Here is a 25,594-nt window from a genome sequence, read left to right on the forward strand (position 1 = left end):
TTCAAATTCTGTGCTAAAAGACACATCTTTTAATTGTTTTGTTTTGTTTTTTTTCAGGTTTGTTGACTAGCCCTCACTCGTGCACACGCACACTGGAGCGCTCCACAGAGGTACAGGACAGCTTACAAGCCCGTCTGGCTAAATACGTTGCATGGCAGGGCAGTGAGTGGGGGGGCGGTCCATCGCCATGATGACAACGGTTCTCACCGATAGCCCGCCATGAGCCACCCACTGTGCTAAGCATTTATGCGTTAACTAACTTCCATGGGTCGGGCTTAGGACTGATATGTTCAACTATTCTTTCGCCTTTAAATTTTCACAGTAGCTCTACTGGTTTGGCACCAAAACTCCTGCAACGATGAAGCATGGAGACTCTGAGATCAAGCTGCAAAACCAAGCTTCCACAGCAGCAAGGAGAAAACGCGGCGTGACACCTGTGACGTGCCGCACAGCGGGGCGCCCAGGGACCATGCCTTTGCCACTTCCCTGCCCATCCCAGGTGACTGCAATCCTGCCTCTGACAAGATGTGAGAAGGCGAGCAAACTCCCAGCTCTCCCGTCGGATCCTGCACTGGCCTCTCAGCTGCTCTCCCCAGCTCTCCCATCGGATCCTGCACTGGCCTCTCAGCTGCTCTCCCCAGCTGTCTGCTTTAGGATGAGGCACAAAAGACATCACTTCCCTTTTGTTAGAATTATCACAAGCGAGAAGGACAGAAAAGCCAAAGGGTGAATGAAGCGCGTTTTCATTAAAACTAGTTGTCAGCAAAAGCCTCAAGACGCAAGGAAGGCTGCCAAATGCTGTGAGGAAGAAACGGCAGTGCAGCCGGGAGGAAGGAAAGAGGATGCCAGCCAGGGTAGAACCACAGAGCTCCCGTGAGCTGGGCACAGACAGCCCCTACCAGGCCACTCAGGAACCACAGGCCTGTGAGAAATGCCAGACAGCTCCAACTACAACCCCAGCCCAGAGCTCCTAGGAGCGTCTCCACTGCTGACAGGTGCGTGGCACTAAGGAACAAGCCCAGAATAAAATCCAGCACTCCTACAGGACTGAAGGAGGAAGGCAATTTGGAAAATAAATGGAGGATGAGAACATGCCACACAGCAATGCTCCCACCAGCCACACAGGAAGTAGTGGGTGGAAGGCCAACAGTGAAACCGTCACTTCTAAGGAACAAGAGTGTGAGGCTGCCTTCTCAGAGTCTGGAAAAGCAACGAGGAGATGAACGTGACCCGCGCAGCTCAGGAAAGACGGCAGCGACGAAGCCCAGAGATGGACAAAAAGTACGGAGAGAACTCAAAAGCAAGAGACATTGGTGCAAACTCACAAAGGGATAGAGAAGATGGCGGGGAGAGAGAGACAGAGAGAACAAGACGGGGGACAGAGAGGAGGGTGGAGTGTTTGGCACAGCAACTGAAGTGCCACTTGGAAAGCTGGCATCATGGAGCAGAGGCCGGGCTCCGTCCTAATGCAGACTCCTGCTAGCGCGCATCGTGGAAGGCAGCGGGCAGTGGCTGAGTACTTGGGATGTCCCTGCCTGCACAGGAGCCCCGGGTGGCATCCCCAGCTCCTGGCTTCAGCCTGGCCCAGCTCTGGCCTTTGTGGAGCATTTGAGATTTGGGGAGTGAAAAAAGAAAGAGGACTCTCTCTCTCTCCCCCTCTAGCTCCCCCACCACCCAGTGTGTGTGACCTGTGTGTGTCTGACTTTCAAATTAACATCTGAAAGAAAGAAAAAAAAGAAGAGAGAAAGACAGCAAGCAGGAATGAAGGGAAGGAGAGAAAGAACATAATGGTGGGTATATTTTATGTCTGTGAAACGTGCATACGTGGAATTTCAGAGTGACAGAACAAAACGAACACTAAAGGGTAAACTTCAGGAACCTTCTCTGGAACTCCGCAATACAAATGCACAGATGCAAAAGGCATCCAACACCCCGAGAAAGGACTGACCAGTTGACACTCTCTATCCTAGAAGTTCTTAGACTTCCAAGACAAGGAAGGAATATTTGGAGGCAAAAAATATTAAGTCTACTTTAATGGGAAAACTGTCAAGCCAGCCTTGGGTTTTTCTTCGCCCCAGTCAGCCCCAGGGCACGTGACATCTCCCCTGTCCGGCTCTGAAGGATCCAGGTGCCATGGAGGAAGGCTTTCCTTGGGGATAAAGGGCAGCCCTGCCGGGGGAAGCCTGGAGCCCCCAGCTCGTGCCAGGCAGCAGAGCTGGCAGCTGCGGGAGCACAGCCAGGGTGAGGTGTTCAGACTCGGACAGACCTGGGCACATGCCCAGCCCACAGCCCTCTAACCGTGATCGGACCTCACTTCACACCTCTGCACCTCAGGTTCTGTGTCACACCTCCAGGTATTAAACAAAACAATGTGATGGGAGCCCTTGGTACGGGGCAAGGCCCCAGCAGGTGAGCAAGCTTCAGTTATCCACATCCCAACTGGAAAGCCCCCACTGCCTTCCGGAGCCGCCTTTCTAACAGCAGGATGGAGGAAAGGCTGGGGACAGGGCATACCGTGGCTGCCTGTGGGATCCTCCCGGACAAGAGCTGGAAGAGGGTCTGCAGGGGGTCGTTGAGGGCCAGCGTGCTGGTGAAGCTGCAAAGAGAGAGGCTGCTGAGTGGGGTCCGACACGGGAGCGTCCCTGCCCGTGGGCTGCAAGGCCTGGGGCATTTCCGCTTGGCGTTCTTCTCTCCCTGCGCCTCTGCAAGAGTTTGGAGAGTTTGACAGGAGCTGCATTTCAGCGCACACTGCACACCAACCTTGTTCTGACACGGAGTCCTCTGCACTTGGGCCCTGCCACCTGGACTCCTGAGCAGCCATTTCTGACAGCCTGCTTCTACCACAAGGTGTCCCAGGGCCATCTCAGAGCCCCCCCTTCCCAGCCACCCTCTGCTCCTAGTCCCTTCCCACACTGTCCCAACCTCCTCCCTGCCAAGCCTGCAGCTCCCCACGTCACTGCTGGGTCTGGAGTGCTTTTGCTTGCAGCTCCCAAGCACTAGCTAGCCATTTTCAGTAACCAGAGAGGCATGGGACAGGGACCAGGAATGAGCCTGCAGGAGACGAGCCATGGGACGTGCTTAACAAGGACATAATCTGCGTGCTCAGGAAGGGAGATTTCTCACAATTCACTGCCCCCCTCACAACTCAACAGCGCAAGGCAAAATACTGCCCAGCAGACAGTGCCGTGCGTGACTGGGGTGTTCACTTCCAAAACCCAGGGGCAGATTGTCGCTCAGAATGGCCTGCAGGGCACTTGTCATCCAGGATCTGCAGGATCCCCCACCATCCAGCAGCTCTGGGGATGATGGAATATGTGGGAAGAAGCAGATGTTCAGCCAAGGCCACCATGAAGAGTAGGCTCCCAGGATCACGAAAAGAGCTTAAAGTGCAGGTGGCCGACATTGCCTCTGCCCCTGCCAGCTCAAGTTCAGCTGAGACACAGCAACACAGCTTTAACCAACGCTGGGAGACAGGCATCAAGAAGGAACATGCCCCCCATGGTATGACCCGAGCCTTTCCCTACAGGTGCAATCCACTACCTCTCATTGGCCTTGCCCCAGGCACACTACACGGAGCACAGAGGGCTCCCTCAGAAGGCTCCTCCGGCACCCACGATGCCCACCGCCTGATTCTCCTTCCTCCTGGCTCGTGCTCATTCTCCCACAGTCCTAGCTGCGGACCTTTTCCTCCTGTATCCCAGGACTTGCTTGGAGGCGCACCCCAGCGCCCAGGTCATCCTCAGCTCAGTCTCAGCAACCCCACTGCTGCTGTGTGTGTGTCTGAGTTTCAGCTCCAGTCCCCAGAACCCCTTCTCCTGCCACAGCTCGTGGTCTTCCACTCCTGTTGCTGTGTTTTTCTCAGCACCCCAATCCCGCGCCCCCTCCCCACAGGGCTGAGCAGCTGACAGCCACAAGGTGAAGGCGTCCATCCCTCCAGCTGGAGGCTCTCTCGGTCATCCTCAGTGATCGCCTGTTTCCCAAGGATGGAAGAAGCCAGAACAGTCCCCTCCAATCGAGAAAAGACTCCGGCAATGCAGAGACCTACTTAATCTTTTAGACAGTGAGGGCAGCAAGTAGGAAGAATGCTTGTGCCCCTTGGATGTAATAAGTCTTGGAGGTGAGAGATGCTGTGTGCAGCTCAGAAGCTGGAAGTGTGTAGGAGTGTGGGCCTTCTCACTGTATCTTGTAAACCTCACCCCCATCCACTCACCTCAGCGCCCAGCCAGACTCACCCACTCATGACCCAGTTGTAAGTCCTTGGGTCCATCTTGTAGGATAGGAACAAGGCATGGCCCCACAGATTGTTCTTCATGGCCCACTCCAAGGCCTCCTGAAAACCAGAACACCACATTGAGCAGAGCCTTACCCCCCTTCCTTCAACCACCACCTCAGGTGCCTGCCCGTGAGCACCCCTGCACACGAGAGTGTCCCACAGGGACTCAAAGCAGGTGTGGCAGGGGAGCAGGCACTAAGCTGCGCAGTACTGCTCTCTAGGCCGCCCCCTCCTCCTTACCAAAACCCACTAGCTAGCTCATTACCTTCCCTCAAACAAGGCTGCCTAGTGACTTTATCTTTTTAGCAAAAGTTAGGAAACATTTTTAAGAGTCTACACACCAAAAATAAGAGAAGCACCTGACCTCAAATATTGATCTCAAAATGTGAGCAGCCAAAGGGATAAAATGGCTATTTCTAAGGGTGTGTTAAAGGAACAGTCCCTTTAAAACAACAGTGGCAGAGGCTGGGAGTTGCTCACCAAAATCCAGGTTGTCCTCCCTGGGCAAAAAGTTGGGACCTTTTTCCCACCTCTCTGGGCACCTGGGTGTGGCCAAGTCCTAAGCCATGGATTGGAAACAGAATGGTCATTGGCCACCTCCAGGTAAGGCTCATACGATACAAACACCCAGCCCGCAAGTGACGCCTGAGAAGCCTTAGGAACTGTACATGGAGGAACAGAGATGATGCTGGAGGGGCGCTAACGCCTGCCTGCCGTGCTGTCTCACAGGCACTGGGACACCTTGTCAATATAGCAGCAGTTAGTCCATCCACCCAACGTGGCGACGACCTGCTCATTAACTCTCAGACGTCTGCATGGCCCAGGTCACTGACACCATTCAGCAGCTGAGATGGGTTAGTGCTGCAAATTTTAAAACACCTTTTCATTTACTTTTCCTAATTGTTTCCTAAGGAAATAATGTATACATGAAGCTTTGAGCTGGTATTAATAAATTCCTTGGTACCAAGAAATAATAATGTGGTTTTGGACAGGAATCACTAATGAGGTAATTCTATGTCCAAGTGACAAATTCCTTGGTCATCCCAATTTCTCCCCCATATAACCCTACAGAGAGAGACAGAGAGAGAACAAATAAATAACCATCGTTAAGGATGTCAGTACACGAAAACATGGCATCAATGATTTAAACATTACATAATCTTTCCAAATTTATTTTAATTCTTTTGGAGACAGAGAAATCTACCTGCTAGTTCCCTTTCCAATAACTTCAAGATCTGGGACCAATGCCATGAACCAAGAACTCAATCCAAGTTTCCCACATGGATGGCAGGGATGCAAGCGCTTGGGCTGTCGCCAGTTGCCTCCCAGAGGCACACCAACAGGTCGCTGGCATCCTGAGCAGCTCTGGGACTCCAACCAACCCCTCGGATGCAGGAGGAAGGAACCCCAGTGCCATATGCTCTCCATGACTCTTCCATTGAAAAGGACTTATTTAGATGCTTGGTTTGGGAATAGATCGCTTACTCAAAAAGCTACTCTTCCAAAAATATAGTTTTAGAATAAGATACTTAGAATTTATATTAAGGATGCCAATTATGCATGATGCCAGAAGTAAGACCATGGTAAACAAAATAAAACAAAGAGATTTTAGCCAGTGCTGGGCCTCATCATAAGGCCCTCTGAACTCCCAGGAACTCCATTTGCTCCTTGCTTACTGTTGAACAAGCTCGGCTGCTGGGAGGCGGCAGGACCTCAAGTTCAGGCTTCAGGCTGGTGAGCTCTAAAGCCTGGCTCTATGGCCGATGAATCACCCTCCTTAGGAATACATTAAAATAGGTCCCAGTGCTGTAGTGAAGCAGGTGAACCAACATCGGCAATGCCGGCATCCTACATGGGCTCAGGTTCAAGTCCCAGCTGCTCCACTTCCAATCTAGCTCCCTATTGATGGCCTGAGAAAACAGGAGTTTGGGTCAAGTGTTTGTGCTTGCTGCCACCCATGTGGCAGATGAAACACCTAGCTGCTAGCATTGGCGGTGAGGCCTAGCACTGGCAGTGAGGCCCAGTACTGGCGGTGAGGCCCAGCACTGGCGGTGAGGCCCAGCACTGGCTGGTGAGGCCCAGCACTGGCGGTGAGGCCCAGCACTGGCGGTGAGGCCCAGCACTGGCTGGTGAGGCCCAGCACTGGCGGTGAGGCCCAGCACTGGCGGTGAGGCCCAGCACTGGCTGGTGAGGCCCAGCACTGGCGGTGAGGCCCAGCACTGGCTGGTGAGGCCCAGCACTGGCGGTGAGGCCCAGCACTGGCGGTGAGGCCCAGTACTGGCGGTGAGGCCCAGCACTGGTGGTGAGGCCCAGCACTGGCGGTGAGGCCCAGCACTGGCTGGTGAGGCCCAGCACTGGCGGTGAGGCCCAGCACTGGCTGGTGCAGCCATCTGGGGAGCAAACAATGGATGGAAGAGACCTCCATCTCTGCCCCACCCTTCCCCACTCCTCCCCACCCCACTCCCTCCCCTCTGTAACTCGTACATTTGGATAAACAAATAAACCTTTTAAAAATGCATTAATATGATCCCCCCAAAAAAATTTTGTGATTTTGGGCAGAAATTCCTTAAAAATGAAGATTTTCAATAAGTCACTAAATAAGGAAAAGATCCAGTAGAGAAATACAGAGAATTCATGTCAAAAAACTTCAAAGATTAAAATATCTAGAACTTCATCCATAGTAACAAATAACTATACCAAATCATATTTTCACCTCTCATTTTGCTATTTATGAAAACAGCTCGACACACCCAGATGGAGTTCCTTTATATATTCCAGGCACCTTTGCCCATTGCTGGTAGAGTGGGTTAGTACAATGTCAAAAAAGGCAATTTTCATTGGCTCTCAAAATTGTAAGCCATATATCCTTTGACCCAACATCTCCACGCCTAGAAATATGTATGCTGTCACACTGAGCAAAATGACAATGGTTATTCATTCGGCATTGCTTGTAATAGCCGAAGATGGAGAATCACCTAAAAGTTGACCAGTTGATCTATGGGTTTTAGTTAAATTACCCATAGTGCATCCTATAACTCTGGATCCATAAAAAATAACAAGGAAGAACTGATAGAAAGGGTGAGGCTGGGGCTTTGCCCGCTCGAGGTGATGATGACGGGCAAGGTCTGTTCTAGATGACCTGAAGGCAATCCAGCACACTGCCTGTTGGATTACAGACCACAGATCCAGAGTAACGGTCCCCTTGCTAAGCTACAGAGGGAAGAGGCAAAGGGAAGCTTTACGGTAGAGTTAGACACAGAAGTTATACGTAACTCAAGACTCAAACTTCTGTGTCCATAAAGTAACTGCATCAGCTGCACACCCATTCACATATGTACCATATGTGGGTGCTCTCACACCACAAAGGTGGCGCCAAGGGGGAAGACCCCAAGACCAACAAAGCCCAGGACACTTACTATCTGTCCCTTCATAGAAAACGCTCGCCAACCCCCAAATTTCCTAAGAAATTTTGATAATTGCCAAAGAGAAGGTGCAAGAATGGTAGAGTATGCCATAAGAAACAGCAGAGAGTAATTGTAAGTGCAATAGGAAAATCTTCAGAAATGTAACTTCCTTCATGACTTTTCTGAAGATGTGTTTATTTACGTGACAGGCAGAGTTACAGGGGACAGGAGGAGGACAGGGATCATCCACCTGCTGCTTTACTCCACAGAGCGGGGCCACGCTGAACCTGGAAAATCATCATCGGGGGGCCGAGGGCAAGCGGTGGTGGTGGTTCAAGCCTGGAGAAAAGGGTTCCTCACCTTCTTCCTTCCGTAGTAGAGCAGTTTCGTGAACTTTTGCACAATCTGTGCGTGTGTTTCCACGCTGGGGGGGATCTCCCCAGTGAGTAGGTTCCTCGTCCCAGAGCTCAGCACCGGGTGGTCCTCATCGGTCAGTTTGATGAGATTGCCCACGGGGGGCTGCCTCTTGTACTTGTCCAGCTTCTTGCAGTCTCGCATAAGCAGCTCAGCAATGTCAGACCCCGCTATGGACTGCAGGGCAAACAGGGTGATCCTGGTAAGCGGGGCGGGGGCGGATGAAGTCCTCCTGCTGCCAGCCCAGGCATCTACCTGCCTTCCTCGTAAGGAGGCCAGACAAGTCAACACAAAGACACGGGTGCTTGGATTGCTCTATGCCAAACGTTGGCTTCAGTGTTATGGTGACTTTGTGCCTGTCGGGCACCACGCAGGCCACAGAAGCATTGTTGTTGTCACAGGCGCATGATCTGGCTCTGTGCCAACTCAGGAACCGCACGGTGATCCCAGGCCTGGGCAGAAGGATGCCAGGGGCTGCCCACTGGAGTTCCCCAAAGATTTAACACTGCTTCTCTTCAGCATGTCGAATGTGGGCCACCCCTGGAGACTTAGAGTTTAGTCTACACCTGATGCCCCATCAGAGCAAGAACTTACCCCGTTCTGGCGACAAAGGAGAACCAACAGTTGCCACAGGAGAGCTGAGTCTCTGCTGCCCAATGTCTCAGATTTGCGGCTCTGGGTGACCTTCTGCTGGCAAAATGTCATGATGTCTACCTTGTGCACATGGTCCCTGTGGAGCAAGTCCAAAGCACCAAGAGTGAGCAGATGGACACTTGCCCGACTCAGGACCCCAGGTGCAGGCGGGGCTGTGCTGGGGCGGAGATGGAGGCCTGTCTGGGTCTGAGAAGTCGTTTCCTTGTAGCACAGACAGCAAGAAGGTCCATTTTACAGCAGAGAAAGCAGAGCCAGAGCCCTGACGTCACTGCACAGCATAGCAGGTGACGGCCCAAATGCTGTAGCCGGATAACCCTGGGTGCACATCTGCCCTGCCACTTCTCAGTGTAGGCCAGTGTCCGACCTCTTGTGAGCCTCAGCTAATTTCCTAAAAGAGTGACAGCAAAAGAACCTGCCTCCACGCAAAAAGAAATTAGCCACAGGCTCAATAAATGAGCTTCGTTATTTTGTTGAGAACATTCACTAAGTTAAAGGCAAGTGGAGACCAACATTCAAGTGCCTGAATATACGAGTTGTGTCTCCACCTGCACATCTGTATGGCTGTGTGGGAGACGTACAGACAGCACTCATTTTTACTTGAAGAAGTTGTCAAATACCATTAGGGGGATGTCCTTGGAGGGGAGCTTCCGGATGAGCACCTACTTGTGTGGTGGGAATAACCCTGAAGGTTTCCCTGTGCGTGGTGTCAGCTGAGCCACACAGCCACCGCCTCCAACAGGCAGAGCAGGTGCCACAACTTTTCTCAGAGCGAAAACTAAGGCTCAGAGGGGGGCCAGGTGCACCACCATGGTGTCCCTGGGCAGAAAGGGGCAAGGATGGGGTACTCAGGTGCCCCCTTACCTAGCCAGGACTGTTTCCAATAAGGCCGCCCTGATCTGTAACCAGAAACATGACTGGTTTGCAAAACTAGTTCCAGTTCATTCCTGCAGGGGGCAGACTTGCACAGCAGCCTATGAACTGCTGAATCTATATTTCCAGGAAAAAAAGAAAAAGCCACTGTTGCCAGAATTTCTCCCCTGTGATCCACTTCTCAGCAATTTCCCAGGCTGCACCCCACTCTCCTACCAATCTCTAACGAGCACACAAGATGCTAAAAGCTCCCCTCCACACTGCTTCTGCAAAATGGGACAGATTATAAGTTTTCTTCAGTTGAGCTCTTTTCCAGGCCTTCACCATGAAAACGGTTTGATGAAATGACTCAGCTCACGCTTGGCTCTATTCCATCACATAGACAATTCTCTTCCAACTATTCAGTCCTTCTTCTAAGGAAACCAAAAATAAATTCCCAAAATGCTAACCCTGGAGAGGAAGAGTTCACAGGTTTCCAGAGCCCTTCCTCAGCAGCTCGCGCATGATTTACCTGGTCAGGGGTCCTGGGAACATCCTCATCTCCTCTTGTTCCTCCCAATCATTGAGAAGAACCTGGAACAAAGAATGAGCTCTGGCCTTCATACTGTTCCACCTAAGGCCCTGTCAGTCATGGCAGGGTCACATCCCAAGGCCAGGGCCCTAGGATAAGGTTTCAGTGCCCTGGGGTGAAGGCAAAGGGCAAACATGAATCACCTGACTGCTGAAGACGAGCTGCCAGCGCTGCAAGGGCAATGGAGCTGCAGCATCACTTCCTGCCTAGGAGAGCCCAGCATCCCACGCCCTCCAGTCTGGGACACGCCTGGGCCAGGTCCCCACAAGAGCAACCATTCCTGGAGATGCCAAGTTCAGGCTAGGCAAGCAAAGGAGCTGGGTGTCCACGAGAGACAGGATCCTGCTTACCTCCATGCTGTGCAGCTCAACAAGAGCGGTTTGCCCATCCGTGGGGGAACTCGGACTCACACACACCAGCTGACCTCCTGGCCCAAAACTTACGGACACATGAGGGACATGGAACTTCTTGGGCGCCTTGGAACCGGCCACCAAGACATCCTCTGACCAACAGACACAGATGGACATCATTAGCATCAGCCCCACTGCTTCTCTGAGAGACATGAAACCCAGGTCCAGGATCAGACTGGATGGGCTCCCTAGTCCCCAGGCAGCCATCAGAATACAAAAATACATCAGAACACAACATCAGCAACTTAACGATTTGGTCCAAAGGCCAACATGCCAGCCCTGCTTCTCAGCAGGTCAGTGAAGTCACGGAGTTTGGCTCTCAGAACTTCACCACTTACAGGAGACCTCTGACTTCCAGACAAGCTGTTAGGCTCTGTGTCCTAGTTTGGCTTTGTTAATTCTCTTTGGTCTTCACTGTCTTCATCTGTCACTTAGAAACCCAGTTTAAAAGCTCCCAGCCTAACCATAGCCAAGGGAGGTGTTTGCTTCCAGGAACCAAGCGCAATGCAATCTCTATTCTAACAGTCAAGGTAGGAAATGGAGCCAAGGTTGGCCTCTTCCTGGAAGAACTAAAGAAGCTTGTGAGGCCAACCCTGATCCCTTCCTGGAAACACAACGTAAGGATGACTCTCCAAGCTCCTTGCCCCCTGGCCTTCCCGCATCAGACTCAACCAACTTCTGCGATCACTTCAGTACCCACCTGCTGACACTGGACGCCAGCCTGCTGCAGCCGTAGCATTGTACTGCTCCGACATACCGACCATGTATTGACTGAGCTCATAGCTGCTGGAGCTGAGCCCGGACTCATGCTGCCGGAGAAGGTTGGATTTGCTGGCCAATGACGGCTGCAAGTTCAAAACAGGAGGAACAATTGGGGAAGGAGTTTCTGGGAGCTGGGTCTCCTGAGTGCTTTCTTTGAAAAAACGAAGTTCAAACTTCACAATAAATCCATTGGGAGTAGATATATTGAAAGAAGAAGGGATAATTTGGGAGGAGAGGTGTTTGCGAAATGATGCATTATGGCCCAGTGGGAAGTGAAGACCCTGCAGGCAGTGGGTCCTGGATGCCAATCTCAGCTTTGAATCCCAGTGCTGTGACCCTGGCCCAACGACCTGGGCTCTCCTAGCTCCATGCTTCCTCTGCAACATAGATGAAGATATCTGCCCCAGAGGCTTCCAGCACTTACTCCTGGATTTTATGTCCAGCTATTTAATCAGCACCTTCTCTATGTTGTCCTTCCTCTGGTACCGAACAATATCTTTGAACTTACATTGTTAGAAGATACGAATAAAACAATAGATTCAGAAGCTGTTGCGCACTGCAAAATACCTCCCACCTGCTGTTACTGTGTTGCTAGTAATGGGCGTTATAATATGTGCCTGTCTCTTGGGCACTAGCTGAATAGAGACGCTGTCTTCAAAAGTCACACAAATCTATTCAGGGCTGAAAAATTAATACAAGACTGCCAAAAATTATCCAGCTCAGCTCAACAGCACCTTGGTAACTTTTCCATCAACCTAAACATACTCCAACATTAAAGATTTTTTAATTTTTATTTTTATTCAAAAAAACACATTTACAGAGAGAAGGAGAGAGATCCTCCACCCGCTGACTCACTCCTCAAATGGCCACAACAACCAGAATTGGGACAAACTTCCTCCAGGTCTTCCGTACGGGTACAGAGTCCCAAGGCTTTGAGCCGTCCTCCACTGCCTTCCCAGTCCACAAGCAGGGAGCTGGATGAGAAGTGGCGCTGCCAGGATTAGAACCAGTATCCATATTGGATGCTGCTGCTGCAAACCAAAAGCTTAGCCCATTTTGCCCCTGAAGTTTTTTGTTTTTGTTAGAAGTTTTATTTGTGGACCAGCTAGAGAACATGGGGTCCCTAACACCAAACACCGGTGACCCCTCTTGTCTTTCTCAGCAGCATGAGGGGCCTTTGGTGACATTTTCTCAACCTGTCTGTGGAATCAAAATACAAAGAGACCATCAGGGCTTTGGAGCCATAAGCCGGTAGCAGGAAAGCAAGGAAAGCAGCAGGTGTGAGAGGAGGCTTTGCCCAAGGGGAGGAATGGGCCCCACAGACCCCGTCCCCAGGGGCCCTACGAACAGGGCCACTGTGCGGCAGGGCCCCTGTGATGCCCACCACGAGCCTACAGCCCCCACATCACTGCAGCTGACCTTGTTCTTCCAGGTCCCACTCAGCAACGTCTCTGGCAAAAGCTCATTTGGTCTGTCCTGCCCAAGGTCATCTTGATAAGGATTCCGCCTGGTGGACCTGCAACGGAGCAGTGGGAGCTGCAAGAGGCAGGCAACAAGGCAGAACTGTTTTCCACCGGGGGCTGCCCTGCTTCAGCACACAGGCGGTGTGGGCGACCTGAGTTCCCCAGAAAAATAGCATTATCCCCACCTCCTCATTTGCTTCCTTGGCCAGAATAACAGGGACACCTGGGCACCCCAGCGTGGGCACTGGAAGTGGCCTCAGGCACCAGGGAGAAGGGTTGTGTCTGCAATCTGACATCTTGGGGTGGCTAAGAAGCAGCGCACTTGGGTCAGTCAATGCCAGGGCCACGGGGGTCAGGGTAGATACCTGGGCAGGTGTAGACACCGGCCTTGCCTCGCACCCAGTGACTGCCCATTCCTAGTGCTCATGGAGGGCACAGAGGACATGCCACAGAAGGATGCTGTCATGAGTGCTTCTGAAGACGCCTGTGTCGTGAGACCCCAAAGAACAGGTCCTCCTCCAGCAAAACCTCACCGAACTGCCAGAACTCAGACCACAGTCTCTCTAACTCCTCTGACTCCCAGGGTCACAGGGACAGCTAGCCAGGTCCTCCTGGGACACTGTCACATCTCTGTGGCTGGCACAGAGAACCAGCATCAGTCTACAAGGTTTGCCTGACACTGGGGCCGGCATTGTGGTGCAACTGGATCAACCACCACGTGCAATTCCTGTATCCCACCTAGGAGTACCAGTTCGAGCACCAGCTGCTCCACTTCCAATCCAGATGCCTGCTAATGTCTGGGAGGGCAGCTAGTGCTAGTGCTTGAGGCCCTGCATTCATGTGGGAGGTCCAGATGGGCTTCCTGGCTCTTGCCTTCCGCCTGGCCTATTTTTGGTCATTGGGGCCATTTAAGGGGTGAACCCCCCAGCAGCCGGAAGATCTAAGGTGCTCTGTGTCTCTCCTCTTTGTGTCACTTTGCCTTCCAAATAAATAAGTGAACATTAGACATAAAATTGCCCAACATAGTCTGCATTGGGCTGAGTGACGTCAGCCTTCTTTCTGTACTCACTGGAACTGGCTCTCATCATTTCTTCCAAATGAACTCCTTTGGTTTTCATGATGATGCCCTCGGAGGTACCTCTGATCCCGATACTCTTCATGCCAGACAAAAGGACTCCCGTGCCTTGGCACTGCACCCTCAGAGCAAACAAGGAAATGCGGATCAGACGAATTCTAACTGGGAGACTGAGTTACTGTAGGAAAACGGGTTCAAAAACAGATTTTCCCAATGGAATTGAATTGATGAGTGAGACCTAACAATGAGAGGCCCTAAGATATCCTCTGGATCTTTCCTGAACCGACCTCATTGGTGTGACTCGGAACTGTTTATGGGGAAGATGGTGTGTGTTCCACATTGAAACAAATGTTTCTTTTCTAGCAGGTTGGAAGCTGCCACTAGGGGCCAGCGTGGTAATGCAGTGTGGTAAGCTGCCACCTCAAATGTCAGCCTCACACAGAAAAGCCCTGATTCAAGTCTTGGCTGCTGTGCTTCCCAGCTAGCTCCCTACGAACGGGGGCAGTGGATGGTGGCCTGAGTGCTTGGGCCCCTGCCACCCTGATGGGAGACTCAGATGGAGTGTCAGGCTCCTGGCTCAGCCCAACCCAGTCCCAATCATTGAGCCCTTTTGGGGAGTGAATTGGGGGGTACAAGATCAAGATCTTTCTCTCTCTCTCTCTGTGTGTCAGTCTGCATGTCGGTGAATAGATAAATGTAGAAAGAGAAAGAAGAAGGAACGAAGGAAGGAAAGAAGGAAGGAAGGAAGGAAGGAAGCCCTGCCACTCGCTCACACCTAAGCTTGTTGCTACAGTTGGTAAAATGCCTACTGGTGCACACCTGCTGCCCTGAAGCCCGTTAGAGCTGCCACACACACCAGATGCCCTTGAGTGCTGACTTCAAGGGTCAGAGCCTGTATCCCTGAACGTAGGGAGGATGGATGACAAGCTCTCCCCAGCACCGGCAACATAAGGACAAACACAGCACCATCATGTACACATACTGCGAACACCTTTCTCCCCCTCCTCCTCCACGGTGTTCAGAGCCATGTTTCTGTCACAGCCCCACCTGCCCAGACAGAGCCTCTCCTCTTGGCTCCTGTGGTCTTAAGCCCCTGGCGCTATCCCCTGTCCCAAGGCCTTCGTGAAGTTTATCCTTTACCTCTTTCTTCCTGCAGCCACTGTGGGTGTCCGTGATAGTAATGACTTCTGTAAGCATAGTCTCCCTTCAGGGCTGGAGAGTGGTAGTTCTGATAGGCACCCTCATAACTGGGCCTGAAGGGTCACAAAGAGTCAGACATTGGAGGTGAATGTATAAACAGAGGCCAGTGGGAGACTTGCCAGAGACTTCAGGGGACAAACTTCATTTGCAACCCAGGGTTTGCCTGGAAGCCTCTGGCCTGACCCAGCCTTCTTTAATGCAGGCATTTGGAGATAAACCAGCTGACTGGAGGGTGGAAATGTTTGCGTGCTCTCTCCCTCTCTGTTTCATAAGCATATTAAAGATATATTACAAAAACAAAATCTTGTCCTGACAGATCAGAGCCCTTTCTATATGACTATGTAAGGATCCAATGCATTATTGTAACCCCATGCACATTACAGAAATGAGATGAAAAAAATCAAGTTTCCCTTTAATTACTTTTACAGCCTCTTTCCTTACCATAAATTGAGCATTCAACTATCCAAAATGATTGGAGAAAGAGATACTATGCTGCGAATATTTTTCTCAATTAATAGTTCATGTTTCATAGAGGCAAAATTCTTTGCAATGTTTATCATAATTCTAACCTTGAATATGTAGGCAAGTAGATTGATGCTAACCAGAAGAGCTAAAGAGAACACAGAAGGCTCCCAACACTGTAGATGCTCAAGTTCGGTCGATGAGCACTCCAGGAGCAGGACTGCAGGTTCTCCAACCTACCATGCCTCTCTCTGATCTTTTCCTTGAACTGAAAGTTCAAGAACTGAAGTTGTGTTCCAAAAAGCTCCCACTCATTCCACAGAGGCTTATTGACCCCTACCACACTCGAGGTGCCATTCAAGCCAGGAGGATCCTTTTGGACTTGGGTTATCACACTAACCCCAGGTCAGAGTGGTCCAATGAGTAATGGCAGCTCCTTGTAGGTGTCCCCAGGCACAGTTTTCATATAGTTTATCTCTATGGCCTTCGAGAGGGCCCATCTGCTCTTAGGAATCTGCCTCCACCCCTCCCCTTACATCCAGGGCTGGCTTCTTCAGCAAGCTGCCTGGAAGGATGGGGGGCAACGTGAAAAACATGCTCTTCAATTGCTGGAAACCAGTTTGGGATGGGATAAGAATAGGCTTCAACTAAGACCATACGGTATGGTGGGGATGGAAAGAGAAATAAAAGGAGAAGGAAGAGAAGAACCGTTCATACGTGTATAGTCCAGGCCAAGGCCCCAAATCCGTACCTTGAATACAACTGACCGTGGTAGTCAGCCCCAGATCCACGCTGTTGCCACAGCCCACGCCGGGACACAGGGTGAGGCTGCTGCTGATCCAGCCTGGGGTCCTGCTGGGGCTGGGGGCTCCCCCGGACCTCCTGCCATCGGGGAAGCCTCTCCCTGTTGTTGCGAGAATGCGTGGCCGACCGACGGAGTCCATCTCTCTGAAGCGCTCCCTCAGGTTCCTGTGCTGGTGAGCTGGGCCTCCCCTGGGGCTGAGGTGGCCACTGAGGAACCCAAGCTTCCATCCCGAGCTGGTGAATTCTCCTTGGCTTTTGAGTCAGTTACGTAATGATTTTATCTTCCTGTGGACTGAAAAAAAAAGAGGAAGAAGGAATGGTGGAATGGTTAACATTTTAAGCCTTTAAATAAGCCAATGGCTGGATCCCTTGCATGAAAAGAGCGGCGATCGTCCTTAACATTTGATCTAAAACAAACTAAGTGAGCTCTAGTATAGAGAAGTCTGGAAAAAAAAAAATCCCCAGCAGATATGTGAAATAAATAACAGGCTTAACAATCATATCGATGTTGCTTTAAAAATTACTAAGTACATATGGGACAACAGATGTGGGAGACAGATAAGAGCCAGAGATAGAGCCAAACACGCTATCAAGGAATCCCAATTAAGGCTTCTTTATGTACTCCACCAGCAAATATTTATTTCACACCAACCTTGGATATACCGTGGTATCACAGAAACAGAGTGGGCCGGGGCTGGAGCTGTGGTAAAGTGGGGTACACAGCCACTGACATTGGCACCCTATACCAGGGCGGCAGTTCAAATCCCAGCCACTCTGCTTCCCAGCCAGCCCCCCGCTACCCAATGAGGCAGACTGGAGCAAGTTCTGGGAGCCTGCCTTGGACTGGCCATTGCAGACAGGGCTGGAACATCTGTGTGAGAGAGTGAGAGAGAAAAACAAAGAGAGAGGGAGAGAGAGAAGTAGAGAGATTAATTAATTGTAACGGAGAAAAAGGAGTAGAGAGGGCTTTGGAGGGAGCTAGATTGGAGTTTCAATCCTCAGTTTGCCATTTACTAGCGAAATTCTTCAGACCTGGTTGTTCTATAACATGGCGACCATATAATTCCCTGGCAACATCCCTGTCAGAGCCAGGGCCTGGTGTGTAGTAATTGTTCAATAAAGAGTAGAGCAATTTCAGTGGCTGAAGACATTTGCCAGAGAAAGCCAAGCTTAAACTCAATCCTTGAAGAGGCATCCTTTTGGTGCCAGCCTTGTAGGTTAAGCCCCTGTTACAATGCCTGCAGATCCCTGTCCAAGTCCTGGTTACACTGCCTACAATCCAGGTTGTTAACACACCCGGCAAGGTGGCAGGAGCTGTTCAAGTGCTCCACATGGGAGAGAACAGAGCTCCTGGCTCCTGGCTGTGCCTTGGCCCAGGCCCACACACACGCACACAGAAGGGGGGGGCTGTCTGTGAATCTATACGTGAACCTCTTAGAAGAACTAGACTTTATGCTGCAGCCTTGCCCGCCCCTCCTCCCAGGGAGGTTAGAAGAAGCGTGTTTGGGGCTCTGACAGGAAGAAACAGGAGCTGTATCCCCCAGCTTCTTCACAGCTGGACATTTTATAACCCATCCATCTCTCTTGCATCATGCTAGCTGCCACCACTTACTTCTCAAAATGAGACTGTATTGCTCCTCCCACACGCCTAGGTGGACACGCCTGGGACAGAGCACAGGGGCCTGGCTGCCACTCAGGGTGAGTCTGGGGACCCGGCCTACTGGCCACAGCAGCCTGCGCTCAATCCGTTAAGTGGCGCCAGCCCTGAGGCGCTCTGCTTCACCTGAGTGTGCAGATCAGACAAAAGGCCAAAGGGGTGTGTGTGTGGCAGCTGGATGTGGCGCCAATCAGACGTCCAGGGGCCGCCTCCACAGCTGTGAGCCAGGAGCCATGAGACAGCAGAATGGGCCCACAGGTCGGGCCACACAGGGCCTCCCCTGCAAGTTGGTCACAGCCTGAGAAATTCCTGTGTGTCTTCCTCCACGTGTCTACCGACTCCTCGAAGAAGCCAGGTGCAAACAGAACTGTTGCCAGAGAATCCCGGGAAAGCCGAGTGCCCGGGGCACAGTGGACGGTCTGTGAACCAACACCTTTCGGTACAAGGACACCGAACAAGAACAGACCCGCTGTCACGTGGCCGCCAGATGGTTTGTTTCCCCCAACGCAAACGCACAGCCCCCAAGCTCTTCCTTGAAATCACCTTGTCCTCCTGCCAAGAGACAGCCACTCCGGGCCATTGGAGCTCGGGTTACGGGTTACGATTAAGGAGAGCACTGAATATTCTCTCCGGGAAGGAGTCACTCCCCGGCAGCAAAGCCCACTCCCCAGTTCGCAGGAAGGACCTGCCCCAGCCCGGGGAGGGGCCCTTCTACCGCTCCATCTGTCACAGCACCGAAAAGCACGAAGCGCAGAAGGGGTAAACGGGCGCTCCTGTCCCCACACACCTGCTCCGCCGCCTTTCACCTTCCTTCGCGCTGCTGCTGCTGCTGCTGCGGGGAGCTGGCCCAGCACTGCCTCCTGGCCCCCGGGACACTGTCAAAGTCCAGGTGCCACATCTACCAGCGCTTCCCCGGCCCTCACGACTACAGCCAGGTACTTTACTTTGCACCCGCCCGGCCTCCGTGGAGCTGATTCACTGGGGCAAAGTACAGGTCTGCGCCCTCAGGCTGGGACAGCTCCGACTTGGCGTATTTGCTCAGAACTCTTCTGGAAGCTGGTGTTTTCTGTTTGCCCAGCCGAGGGCTGAGCCAGGTGCGCTCACATGAGGAGGCAGCCAAGGCCCTCCTGCCAATGCGGAAGAGGGGACACCAGAGAGAGGACGCTCCCCAGAGGCAGCAGCCCGGCCTGGCCAAAAGCGCAACCCACCCAGAGTGTGAACTCTGGACTCTGCCGCTGGCTGCCTCCGAGTCTCAGTTTCTTTTCCTGTAAAATGGGAATGCCAATGCCTGGCTCAGCGGGGTCATTGTGGGACTGAGCTGCAAATGAGAGTGCTCGATAAATAAATGATCTTGCCTAGCCTGACAGGCGCTGATGTCCCCCGCTGGCTGCAAGGCGGGACTCCCCGGTGGGAGGACGTACCTGGCCTTATCTTTTACCGCCTTTCTCTCCATAGGGTCCTGATGGGGTGGCCAATTCTGTTCTCCAGCTGAAAAACACATTTAAAAGCTCAGCATTGAGTTGAAGGCATCGAAATGGTTTCTGTTACAAGAAAGACAGCATTGGAAAAAAGGAAAAAAAAAAAGTTTTGGGCCGTTGTGAAGGTAAACATGAAAAGAGGGCACTCATGCCTCCTTTAAAATTAACATTTTATAATTCAGCATTTGGTCCATAAAGATCCACTCTTTCTTTCTCTCTCTCAACACCAGGTTCCCATTCTGTGCCAGGATCTGCCAGGATCTACCAGCCCAGAGAAAGCCAGTGCTTTGGGGTGTCGTGCTTAGACAGGTCTTGTTCCTAAGACTGCAAGATTTTCTCTTGGCAGAGTGCTGGGACTGAGTGCTGTCAGCTTCTCAGGCTGTTGCAGACAGCTTCCCCGGTCTCCGATGTGCCGTGCAGTTACATTGGCCACTCCTCCACGCGCCTGGGCAGCAGGAACCCGAACAAAGACAGACTTGATACCAACTTCCGAGCTCTGCGCTGTCACCGTGACAGACGGTCACCCTTGGATTGCCACATGACGTCACTATTGCCCTTTGCCCCCAGCTTCACCCCTACAACACTAACCTGGAAATGGACCCTAGAGGCTATGTGTGCAGCTATGCTGTTTTAATCATAAAACTGAAAGACAGAGACTTGAAGTCATCACAGGTAATCTGCGGCTCCGTGAGGAAGCTCTCCAGCTGCCTTGCACGGGTTTGTAAGATCTGGTAATAACTGCTCAGAACACGTGTGCCAGTTGGCAAGCTACGGAGGACCTGAAGTCCACCACGGCAAGGGGGTTTTCTCCACAGAAAGGGCAAACGCTGCAAAGCACAGTAGTTGTTGGTTGGTTTTTCTAGAAAGTCAGTTAACTAGTTTGCTCACTGCAGCCCCAAATACTTAGTCCCTGACTTACCGCTTCAGGCGCAGCGTGGTTGTTCTGTAACCACCCCCATTGCTCATCTGCAGTTTAATATCTCTCTTGATCCCTCCAAATACTCCTTCTGAGGTATCCCAAAGCCTCTTTAATTATCTCAAGAGTTATTAGGAAACTCCTCACTCACCAACCAAAATTAATTTTAATTGATTTTAATTATTTTCATAGACACATGGCATACAATAGTTATTTGGGTCACAGAATGAGTTGGATTGTGGTGGGATCGCGTCACCCCAAATGGTTTGGGACTCATCAGTCCCTGCCTTCCCCAGGTCCACAAACCTATAGATACCAAGTCATTCAATCTGACAGCTCAACTCCTAGTTTCCAAACCAAATTTACCCAGCTTGCCCATATGTTAGGAATTCAATGTTCGTCTCGCCAGCCTGTGCTCTGGTTGCAGAGCCCTTGCATAATCCTGCAGACTCCCTCATGGCCAAGCAACTGCAGGCTTCACAGCATCCCAGTCCCAGTGCCATGTCCTTTAGCTCATTCCTGCTGCACCTGCCAGCTGTCTGCTGCACTGATCCCTGGAAGCTTGCTCATCTCGGTCCCTGTCTCCATCCACAAATGACAGATCACTGTGCAGATTCTTCCTTCAAACAGGAACTAACTACCCTGTCTGTTTCTTTTATTTATTTGAAAGGTACAGAGAGAGAGAGAGAGGAGACTTGCTATGTGTTTTTGACTCCCCGATGCCTACAGCATCCAGGACTGGGTCAGGCTGAAGCTCAGACTTCCATGTAGGTATTACATAAAGGTGACAGGGGCACAAATAGTTGAGCCATCAACTGCATCTGGTACCTCTCACAGTGTGGTTAGCGGGACGTTGGGTGGGAGGTGGACATGGGGGTCAGACTCTGGCCTTGTAATACCGGACGCAGCATCGCAATCAGTGCCTTACCGTGCTATGCCACAACACCCACCCTGACACTGATGTTCAATCAATCCTGTTACAAATGTATTGCAACTTCAATAACTAATTAGGCATTTCATTGCTAATACAGACAGCAACTCCTCAAAGCTTTCAAGATTGGTTAACTATTCCGTCAGCCATCCTGGGTGGTTCAAATCATTCATTCATTCATTCATTCAACAAGATCCTTGAACATCTGCTGTGTACCTAGCATCATCACATGCACTGGGGATACAAAGATAACCGATCCCGGCCGCAAAGAATCTGCTAATCCAGTGTTGCAGTAGACACTGAAATAAACAATCAGTATTCTTCTGGATAGATCATTGATTTTTGCAATGGACAGAAGCACAGAGAACTGAACAACACTAGAAATGGGAAGGTTGCTATTCAAAATTATTTCACCAATCAAGCAAGACAGGTGACTTGCTGAACCACAACACATTACAGAGACATTAAAAGAAAGGGAACACATAGATGAATGGGTGATATATGATGGGATGTATAGAGGTGATCCATGGATGGATGATAGAGGCAAACGTATGAGATGTAAATGATTAATAGATTAATAATAGATACGTACACATATCTACTTGCATAGGTACATACACAAATGTACTCACAAAACAGGGTAAATACTATGTGATACTCTGTTAACCATATAAAATGAGGCAGAATGGAAATCAAAGACAATTCCAAACATTCGGACTATTGAGATGAAACTGTACTGCCTTTTTAGGTTAAGTAACCCAGGGAAAGAAGCCAGTGTGTGGGGGGCATGCTGACTGTGAGGGGCCTGTGGAACAGCTGGCAAGGATGGTCAGTGAGAGGTTGGCTCCAAGTGCCCAGAGCTCTGAGAGGAGACTCACTGAGGCCACTGGCCTGGACAGCGCTGCTGAAGAAAAGACTAGAATCAGAAGTCTAAGGATGGAGCCCTGAAGATACCAACATTTAACAGCAGAAAACTCAATCAACAACAGACATTAAGGGCTGAGAGAAGAGGATGTCCCAGAAACTGGAGAGTGGAGGAGTGGTGAGCCAGGGCAAACTGAGGAAGAGCCTTGACAGTTGAATGAGAAAAAGGAATGTTCTCTGGGTTAAGAGATTTGGCAACCGTAACATGAACATTTCAGAGAGAAGGTGATCAAGGGAGTGAGGCCCTGGGCACAGAAAGCCACAGCAAGGGAGAGCGGGGAGGCAGGCAGCAAGCAGGTCACCGCTCCTAGCAGCCCAACTGGGAAAGGACCAGCCGAGGCTATCAGGCCACACTCACTTCTGAGACACTTGGGTTTGAAGAATTAGCTTAGGGTGGACAAGACAGAACCCTCCGTGTTGGTTCACATGAAGGAACTGAAGCTACGGATTTGGTTCTTGTGAGAGGAGCTTGTTGGAATGCCAGCAGAGCGGCAAAGGTTAAACCTCACTAAGGGAGGAGACTCACGGTCCTCTGAAAAGGAATGAAGGAGATGAAGACAGGCAGGGGTGAACACCAAGTCTGAGAATTCTCAGCAGAGTGCAATGCTCCATTCTACTGCCCGTCTCCCGGACGCGGATTCGGTAGGGGCAGCTTCATGGACGTTAGGAGTGGCCAGGATGGGAAATGGGAGAGGAGTCTGAGTAGACACTGAGTCCGACTGTAAATTTCGCAGAGATCTTGGCCTGTTGTGATCTGGGTTGTGCCGTCTCTGGCTTGTCCAACACAGCGCCCAGGCTCCACTCTGATGGAGTGCCGCTGGCGTATTTCTCCAACAGCATTCGTGACTCGTTTCACATGTGAATGAACGGACACCTTCTATGTGAGGCAGCAGCAGCAAAGGAGGCTGCTAAGACAGTGAGTTAAAAGAATGCCACATGGGACGTAATTGAGATAAAAGCCACAAATGATCCGCATACCTTATTAAACCAAGGTCCCTAACTATAAATATCCACTCCGACAAGATATGGTGAAAGGAAAACACCAAACCACAATACACTGAGCCAGGAGGAGCAGAATGGCAAGTGGCCGCTGCTGTGACTTTTGACTCCATGTCACCCTGCACTAGACAGAGGTGACTCTCACAGCCACTGAATGAGATAAAGGACAGCACTGTGCTTGGAGCATGCTCCCAACCGCAGAACAACAGGATGCAAATGCCCTCAGAGGAGCAAAGGCAACTTGGAGACCTTGGTACACACCCCAAGCTCACCATCTGCTGGCTGTGTGAACGTAGGCAAGTTAGTTTGTGTCTCCTTTGCTTCATCTGGGCAATAGAACAACAGAATCTTCTACTTCACTAAGTTATTAAAGGACAAAATTGGAGTTAAGACCTACAAAGTACCTGACGTATAATAGATGCCTGCTACATATCCACAGGAATGCCCCGGAAGTACAGTCGAGGGCCTGCAAAGGGCTCCACACAAGCATCAGCAAACGATCCGTTGTTCATTTTTTCCATCATTCCTTGGAAATCCCTAACTCCTCCCTCATACAAAATCCAGTGTCCCCATCAGCCAGGAGATCAAGGGGAAACTGCGTCACAGAACTACACAGGGGAAAAAGATACAACGAGTTAGGACAGGTGTTCAGCCTGGTGGTTAGGACTCCAATTGAGACACTTGAGTGCCGTAACAGAGAACAATCTGATCTCAACAGCTTGCTCCGGCTGCTGGCTCTGGCTTAGTGTGGACCGAGGAGGCAGCAGTGACGAACCACCCACTGAACCTTCAGTTTCTGGTGTCCATTCAACTCAGTCCCGCCCACTTGGGACATGTGAAGAGTAAGCCAGGGGATGGGAACGCTGTCTCTCTGCCCTGTGAAGTAAAAGATAATAATAATAATAATGCCTTCAAAGAACGATTGCATTAAGGTGAGACCACCAGAATTAGAAGCATTATGACTCCAAAACAAAGCAGGACACACTTGATGAGCAGTGGTGTTCTTTTATAAGCAAATTCTATTAGACATCAGGAAAATCTTCTTTGTTTCAGAGAGAGAGAGAGAGAAAGAAATCTTCCCATCTACAGATTCACTCCCCAAATACCTTCAGCAGTCAAGGCCGGGCCGGGACAAAGGCAGGAGTCAGTAATGCCATCCAGGTATACCCTTCAGTTGGCTGCAACCACTCAGTCACCACCAGTTGTCTCCCAGGTTGCGAGTGAGCAGCAAACTAGAATTAGAAGCAAAGCTTGTGCTCGAGCCATCGGGTATCCCAAGCAGCACTGAACCCCTAGGACAAACACCCACATTCCCACATGCAATTTAGAAGAGTATTTTAATTAAAGCAAGCACATATTTTGGAGTGCATTTCAATTTTGTAATAATATTTATTTAAAAATAGTTTTGCATTTGTAAAACAAATTTTTTTAATACACAAAATTCCCACACACTCCACTGTATTCGTTTTTCAAATGAAGCACAGGACAGAGAGATTTCCTACTGGCCACAGGACAGGCATGCGTACGCACGCGCACACACGTCCCCTGCACCGCCAGCAGTCACTCCCTGTCATCCAGCAGGAGAGTGTGATAGACAGTCTGAACAAGGCAGACGTTCAGAGTCAATGGACTGGAAAGAATCTTGGAGAGAGTCCACCCCTGCAGGTGAAGTGGAGACTAAGCCAGCAAGACTGAAGCCAAGGCCCTGGGAGCCTGCAGCTTTCCTTTCCAGACCCGAGCATAGCACTTCCAGCTCCGTACTGAGAGACCAACGTTCTCTGTTATGCAAGATTCTTCAGGTGCCCCAGGAGCCCAGGGACTCGCAGGTTATAGGACAGGGAGTTTATTCCGAGTGAGCCTAGGTCCTCACACTCCTTATAGGAACATATCCCAGTATTCAGGGTCAAGTTGTACTCCCCGTTGGGGAACACAGCAGAAGCAACCCAGATTCTCACATGAACTCTGTGAGTGGCAGCGGAGCCATCGTCAGCCTCCTCCTCTCTAGGGTACACAGCGTCTCCATCTTGTTTACAGCTCCATGTAAAATTCCCTTCCCTTAATCATTTTGAGGACTAGCCAAGGCCCAGGGGAGAGAAAACGGAAATTGAAACCTGGATTTAGTTTGAACTGTGCTATTCCCTAGCCACGGACCCTTGGAAAAAAAAAATCACCCGTGCTCTACAAGTCAGCGACTCCACAGCATTAAAATGAAACCTACAAATCACCTCATGGGAATGTGATGTGGCTGAAATGAAATGAGGTACAAGGAAACAGCGACAGAACTGCCTGCAAAATGTCGGGCTGAGCTTTCAGTAATTCATTGCCTG

General features: G+C 50.8%; 1 protein-coding gene across 3 annotated transcripts in view; it reads right to left on the minus strand.

Annotated features, from left to right (window-relative positions):
- The window catches only part of SEC16B (SEC16 homolog B, endoplasmic reticulum export factor), a 36,714-nt gene extending 17,564 nt beyond the window's left edge, over positions 1–19,150 (minus strand). For 2 of the 3 annotated variants that reach the window (XM_058660710.1, XM_058660709.1), the window contains exons 1-10: positions 15,037–15,151; positions 13,891–14,018; positions 12,778–12,874; positions 11,297–11,441; positions 10,537–10,688; positions 10,127–10,188; positions 8,686–8,821; positions 8,038–8,268; positions 4,233–4,330; positions 2,515–2,596 (exon numbers count right to left, since the gene is read on the minus strand). In XM_058660710.1, the coding sequence (XP_058516693.1) occupies positions 2,515–2,596; positions 4,233–4,330; positions 8,038–8,268; positions 8,686–8,821; positions 10,127–10,188; positions 10,537–10,688; positions 11,297–11,441; positions 12,778–12,874; positions 13,891–14,018; positions 15,037–15,093 (1,188 nt within the window). In that variant the 5' untranslated portion in view covers positions 15,094–15,151. Of the gene's footprint in view, positions 1–2,514; positions 2,597–4,232; positions 4,331–8,037; positions 8,269–8,685; positions 8,822–10,126; positions 10,189–10,536; positions 10,689–11,296; positions 11,442–12,777; positions 12,875–13,890; positions 14,019–15,036; positions 15,152–16,309; positions 16,655–18,806 lie in introns of those variants that run through there. The other variant, XM_058660711.1, reaches the window with a different exon arrangement.
- Between the last annotated feature and the right edge of the window lie 6,444 nt (positions 19,151–25,594).

Source organism: Ochotona princeps, chromosome 2 (assembly GCF_030435755.1).
Source record: "Ochotona princeps isolate mOchPri1 chromosome 2, mOchPri1.hap1, whole genome shotgun sequence".
In the NCBI taxonomy this organism is placed as follows: Eukaryota; Metazoa; Chordata; class Mammalia; order Lagomorpha; family Ochotonidae; genus Ochotona; species Ochotona princeps.